General features: G+C 36.2%; 1 protein-coding gene across 2 annotated transcripts in view; it reads right to left on the reverse strand.

The window, feature by feature from the left end:
* Positions 1 to 3639, reverse strand: part of LOC135124556 (sodium/potassium/calcium exchanger Nckx30C) — an 81096-nt gene extending 77457 nt beyond the window's left edge. For both annotated transcript variants that reach the window (XM_064049717.1, XM_064049715.1), the window contains exon 1: positions 2844 to 3639. In XM_064049717.1, coding sequence (XP_063905787.1) covers positions 2844 to 3539 — 696 coding nt within the window. In that variant the 5' untranslated portion in view covers positions 3540 to 3639. The remainder of the gene's footprint in view (positions 1 to 2843) is intronic.
* Between the last annotated feature and the right edge of the window lie 3203 nt (positions 3640 to 6842).

The following is a 6842-nucleotide window of genomic DNA, read 5'->3' on the forward strand; positions in this document are numbered from 1 at the left end:
AAATACTTGAGCTTCAGATTGCTGTTACCTAGTGCTGGAGGACATTTTATCAGGTTAGTTATGTGCTTTATTTAAAGAGCTGGATTGTCGGATTATGCTTATAGCCTTCGACCAATTTTTTATTGATCAAATTAAGAACCATTTCTAGAAAATGTGAGAACAGCCACGTCTTTATTTAATTATAATTAAATAAGAATAATAATAATCATATTCAAAACATTTTGTTCCATTGTGATTTATTTTAATAATAATTTTAATTCTCTGTTTTGAGGAAACAACTCATTCAAATTAAACAAATTTCTTCGTGACATTATTTCAATGTATAAACATAAACAGGGGAGTTAAGCATGTACACTGATAATAATTCACTCTTTTCCGTTGGTTATCGAGGTGTCATTGACACCACTGATGTTTAATAAAAGTATAAAGGTTATCAGAAAACAATTTTTTTTAATAATTTTTCAAGGAAGCGGAATTTGTTGGATTGTACTTCAAGATTGAAGTAACCTGTGACCAATTTTTTTACCCCTGCAGACCCGAATATTCCGAAATCTTGCAAATGTTTTAACGTTGTCCTAAGCCTTAACTAATTTAGTTAACTCCTTTGTGTCATAAGCTCATAAGTGATCCAATCCATTCTTTTTGGTGGAATATTTAAATAACAAACAAATTAAAAGCAAAGGTCAAATGATACCCACATTGTTTACTGCGACTCATTGAGTGAAAACACTAGTGCTTATAAAATATGTAGATACTAACCTAAATGAGTAAAAGCTACTTTTACTTATTCATTTCCGTAACCCGAATAAAATACCATCAATAAAATAAAGCAAAAACCACTCTCACACCGCCCATTTATATTGAAATGAATGGATGCATGAATGATGATGGAAGAAAAATTTCCACCTGCGCATTGTCTCAAGAATGCCTTACGGTCCGCTTTGCACGTCGCTAAAGCAAGAAGAATAAATCGCCAAGACAAGAATCAGAAAGCTGCGAAACAAAAAGTGGAGATAAGACTGAAGTATACAATATTTTAATAAAAAATGTCTTGTCGCACGCGAGTAACGTTCCGTTCCTTTTCCCTATTCAATTTTATTCAAAATACAGTCAATATGAAAAGCGTGTAGCTTTTTTCCCCACTTTAGCTCGATTTGACGCAGAATGGCTCAATATGAGTTTTGGCGAATGGGTTTATTGTTGGAGGGATCGCATACGGGGTGGCGCAAGTAAACACTTTCACTGCGGTTTTATTTGTGCGTATTGCGTGAATGTGTGTGCGGAATTTTTAATGCGTGTGGTGTGTACACTGCATTTGGAAAATAACGAATCGAAAAATCAGAAGAACTAGTTTTGTCAAAAACTACAGTCGCTTTAAAAATGTCGTGTTAGGTTAAGAAGAATTTTAAGCTATAATTTTGAGCATAAAGTAGTGTAAACCGACAGGTTAATTGGCGATTGGGTTGTGGAATTTTGTAAATGACCAGATTATCAATCAAAATGTTCAAGGTTGTTACAAACTTCGGTTATTAATTAATATTTAAAATTCCAACACATTATTCCCCACCCTAGTTCTAGAAGATTTTTTCTTTTAGATGTAAAGCTTGAACAGATCAAGTCATTTGTGAAAGTGTTAGTTCAACTTAGGAAATCTTCAAATAGCCTTAGGAAGAAAGAAATTTTCAAATTTAACTTTCGTTTTCTGTACTTTTTTTAGTTTGTTTCCTTTATAACTTTAGTGCAATCAGTAATCAGTAAGATTTTATCCCGACTTGCATCAAAGATTGCACTGATGGTAAAATTTTGTTGGATGTTATAAAGTGATTCTAAAGAAGTGTCAAAAAGAAAAAAAGAAGGAAAGAAAGAAAGCAGTGCTATTGTCACTTCTGTTTTAAAATAATTTTTGTATTCTTCAGTTATACCTACCGAAAGTTTGTGGTTATTAATTTATTCTTCCATTTTTTACTACATGAATGTACTAAATAATAATAATTGTTGATGAGTTGAGACGATACGTTTTAATTTTGCGAAAGTGAATTTGTTACGAATTGAGTTTATGGGTATATTGTTGACCTAAATTTCATGTCGTAACTGAAAAATGGCCGTAAATATTCAGCTATATTCAAGAACTAGTGCCTAACTAATTCGGGGTGTAGTTCAACTGAACAAAATTTCCACTGCAGCTAGATTTTAATGAGATATGTTAGTAATAACACGTTTATCAAGAATTATTTGTTGGTCTTTTAACAAAAGCTATTGTCGTATTGGCATAAAAATTAGCGCTTATTCTGTATTCGAATTAATGTAGTCAAAATAGACAGCATTTTACAATTGAACTAAATAATTTTTGACATTTTTTTCAATTTCAGAATTGTATTTATTTTTGTGAATATTTTATCGTATATAATTTGATTCAAGAAAATCATTAAAAAATTTCAAAAAACCTTGTTCTGAACAAGTTCTAACTTTGATTTTTGCTGCAAAAGTGTATAGTCAAAAATTAGAATATTTTGCTTTATCATCATAGAGCAAACAATTTACTTTGCGGTGTGGCGGTGTGAACTGACCCCAATCTAACTTCTCTAAAGACTTGTTTTTACTAAAATAGAAAAAATTACAAATCGAGAAAAATGTAGAGAATTCGTCCGCAGGAATCGAGTATAAAATGGCTTTAGCGCTTGCTTATCGGTTATTTTCCGCGTAGCCCTGCCTACGCACGCAAAGCAACCTCCTCGAACGAATGCAAAAGCTGCCGCCGCGAAGGCCCCCAATGCACCACCCCGCACGTCCCTCTCGGAATGCGTTTAATCGAGAGAGCCGCCCCAAGAATTCCTTTGACGTACCGTAGGCATGAGCTGATCCGTGCTTCGCACTCTCGTCACTTTGTTCTTGTAGATGAGCTTCTTTACCAGCCTCTCCATCGGCTGATTCCACTTCATGAAGCTGACATAGGCTATATAGAAGGAAAACAGCACCAGCGCCTCGTACCAGTAGATGTGGTTGTCCTTGAAGAAGATGATGAGCGTGATGAGGCTGAGCGAGTAGAAGAAGCAGTCCCTGAACAACGGCCACCAGGTGAGCGAGAGCACCGTTTTGGAGAAGATCGCGCACATGCCGATCACGAAGAGGATGTTGAAGACGGCGGAGCCGACGATCGTGCCGATGCCGACGTCGTCGAACGAGACGAAGACGCCGATGACGCTGGTGAAGAGTTCGGGCGCCGAGCCGCCGGCCGCCATGAAGGTGGCGCCGGCGACGTCGTCCTGGATGGCGAGCTTCTCGATGATGACGTCCAGCGCCGGCACGAAGAACTCGTCGCAGACGATGGCGAGCGCCACGAACATGTAGACGACGCCGAGGATGTGCAGGAGGATGGCGCCGCTGCGCCGCTGCTCCTCGGAGAAGAGGTCGGGCGGGAAGAGCGGGTCCGGTTGCTTGGGCTCCTCGGACGGCGACGGCGACGGCGCCAGCGTCTCGTTGGCGTCCTGGGCGGCGACGGCGGCCAGCGCGAGCGACAGCAGCAGCGCGCGGGCGGTCATTGTGGCGGCAGCGACGGGGGCAGCCGGGTCGACGGGCTCATTGCCACAGCGAGGCCGGGCGCGGACTGGACCGCCGCTCGATAAAAGGAGCGAGAGGAGTGCGCACTCTGCACTGCACCACCCGGCGCAAGGACGACACGCACAGGCTCACGGCGGCGGCGGCGGCGGCGGACGACAAGGGATCGGACGGTGACGGAGGCGGTACCGGGGCAGCACCGGGTGTCGGAGTACCGACCAGAAGGCAACCAAAACAACACATTGCTAACGAAAAAGTTATACTGTGACAACTTTCCTCGCCTTTGAAGCATATCCGATGCAACTCGAGGTGTATTTTTCAAGAAAATCTTCTTTAATAATCTTTGAGATAATATAATAATAGAGTTCATAACATCCCAATGCCCTCACGTAAGGCAACAACGTGACATTTTCAATTTTTCTTGACCTGTTGATATTTCTTAAACCAAGGTATAATAACCTACTTTAAGAAGACGAAAGATAAATGTAAACTGTTTTCAGTAACAGACTCTACTTTTAGTACACAATATAAAGATCTACTATAAATATATGTATTATAAAAATTATAGCTTTCTTAACTACACAAGAGAGCAAAAATTGCGCAGCACATATTATTTTAAGATGACGTCATCAGTGGTTTGGAAGGGACAAATAATCGACTTCTGGATCATATTTTGTAATCTTCGTAATAATATTAAACTACAAATTTCATTTGTGTTTATGCAGAATCAAACTACCGCGTAATTTATAAAATTTCTGCTCCATTTGGCCGTGATGCGAACGTCAGTAGTACAACTGAAACGGTTGACGTAAGCGTCATGGCCACCAGAGTAGAAATTTACAAAATCACACAAAATACATAAGAACAGTGAATGAGTATCATATTTTAAATAAACGGACAGTTTTTCTATGTCCTTACGTATTTTATTCTTGTATATCTTGTGGATTTTATACAAATTACTATTATTTTTGAACATATTTAACTTTTATATTACCTTGTTTTCCACACAAATACTCGTAATTCTGAATTTCTATTTTTTTTTTACGAATTTCTTCCGCGCAGTATTGAATTTTTGCTATTTATGGAGTCTGTTAATGTCATCCTTTACTCCAAAATTTTTCGTTATCAAAGGTTTTGAAAAATCTAGTTTATATTCGTATAAGTCGTATATTAAATAATTACCTACCTACTTTTTAAATCATTTTAATTAACAAGATTGTGTATCTTTTGGGGCTTTGATTAGGAATTATCGACAAAGATATAGATTTGTTTGTTTTTTTTTTTTGGTTTATTTCCTGACAACAAATTTGATGTTTAAAGAAAATAATATTAAATTATTTTTCACAATTTAATAATTTTTGTTATAAGCGATTTTAAAGTTCATTAACGAACATTAGAGTTTCTAGGAAGTTCCATCGAAATAAAGATTTGAGGTGCCATCTGTCCAAGTTTTTTTGTATTAAAATATCTTGTAATGTTGACTATTTTCGAAATCCGCACAGTAATTTATATGTATGAATAATGCTTTTGCTTGTCCTTTTTCCTTAAGTCTCCCGATATGAAAACTATTTTAGAAATAGCTTTTAAATAAAATACTTTCAAACGACCTTAAGAGAAAACTGCAGCAAATACCAGGATAATCAATACAAAAAGAAAACGTAAGTTAATAATCTACAGTTCGGATAGATGGCAGCAGAAGTATTCTAAAATTCTTGCGTAATGGAATACGATTTTTTTTGTTTTTTGTTTTACAAAACAACTTACTTTAATTCGTAAAACTTAAGTCTGAACCAGCCTACTTCTTGTCCACCAATAAAATAATTTAGTAGATATTCTGTCAGAAGTTGAAAAAATATGTTACACAATTTATTCGCATTAGCATTTTAGACCATGGTAGAAGGAGACATGGTATAGGCATACGCATCGGGTGTGACGTCAAGTGGGGTGAAATTAGCGCGAAATTTAAAATACAATTCGTTATCTGACAACTAATTGACGTACTGGACAGAGCAATGACAACTCAAGCTGAAATTCCCTAGACTTCCCTAGCGAAGCTCACAAGAGTCACAAGGTCGTTGATGCCACCTAACGTCACAAATGGATGCGCAGACCATTTTTAAATTCGTACATCGGATGCCTATACCATGTCTCCTTCTACCATGTTTTAGACCACGCAGAGTCACGAAAAAGCGATGGGCTATTATTTATTAAATTATCTTTACTTACGAAATCGTTTATAAAATATTACATTATATTATTTATACAAGTTATTACACTTCATTTATTTCGATAAGCTGAAATTTGATAAAATTAATAAGTTGTCTAAATTATAACTAATATTCGGATATTTTGTGTCGATTAAGTAAGTATTCTAGGAACTTACATGGATACTGAAGAATATAAATTACAAACCTAATCTCTTCGATTACTCCTTCGTGTATAATTAATCACCATGATTTTAATTAGTAATGAGCTCACACACATGGCAGAGTGATCCATATGCGTGCGTGCTTTGAGTTGCAAACATCAAGGACGGCAGTTTACGTTGACGATTATTACTTTGAAAATTTATCTTTAATTTATCGCCACCCTTGAAATAAATTTAGAAACATGGGGAAATCATTGAAAAAGTACCCACTTAAAACACACCTATGGTTTTTATATTTTTATTGAGGAAAAACTGAAGTGATAACGTTTATGCAGTTAACTATTTTAATGTGCTGACGTTCTAAGAATTCACTCGGTTAGATCCGAGTCGTTAAAATAAATATAGGCAGTATTCAGTCAATGCTAAATACATAATGTATTTATTCAATGGCATACATTCAACCAGGATTAATTGTTGTGGCACAAACTATTTCGTAGGAGGAGAAAAGACGTTAGGTGACAGCCAAAACCGCCAAATTCAAATTCAGTGTTTTTACTGAATTTGATATACATATACGAACTTAAATTTGAAATAAAGTGCAAGATACAGTACGAAAAAAGTTATATATTATTTCCAATACTATAATATTGTAAGTAAAATTCAATAGACGAGAAATAATTTTGTCATAAATAAAAACGTGGCTGAATAAAAATAGTTAATTCCTTCACACACGTTTGAATGCCATCGAGTTTTTCATTTGTTTTGAACGGTCAACGGTCATTCGCATTTTGCATTTTACGTTATTCAAATCACCACTAATAATTCCAGTTTTCTCTAGACTTTCTTTGTTAAAACATTAAGCTTTTTTTAAAAATATAACAACTTCTTGTCTAATATTTATTAATATGTACGTACATAC

Source organism: Zophobas morio, unplaced genomic scaffold, assembly GCF_036711695.1.
Source record: "Zophobas morio isolate AGI-343-1 ecotype UQ-CSIRO unplaced genomic scaffold, CSIRO_AGI_Zmor_V1 ptg000007l, whole genome shotgun sequence".
NCBI lineage: Eukaryota > Metazoa > Arthropoda > Insecta > Coleoptera > Tenebrionidae > Zophobas > Zophobas morio.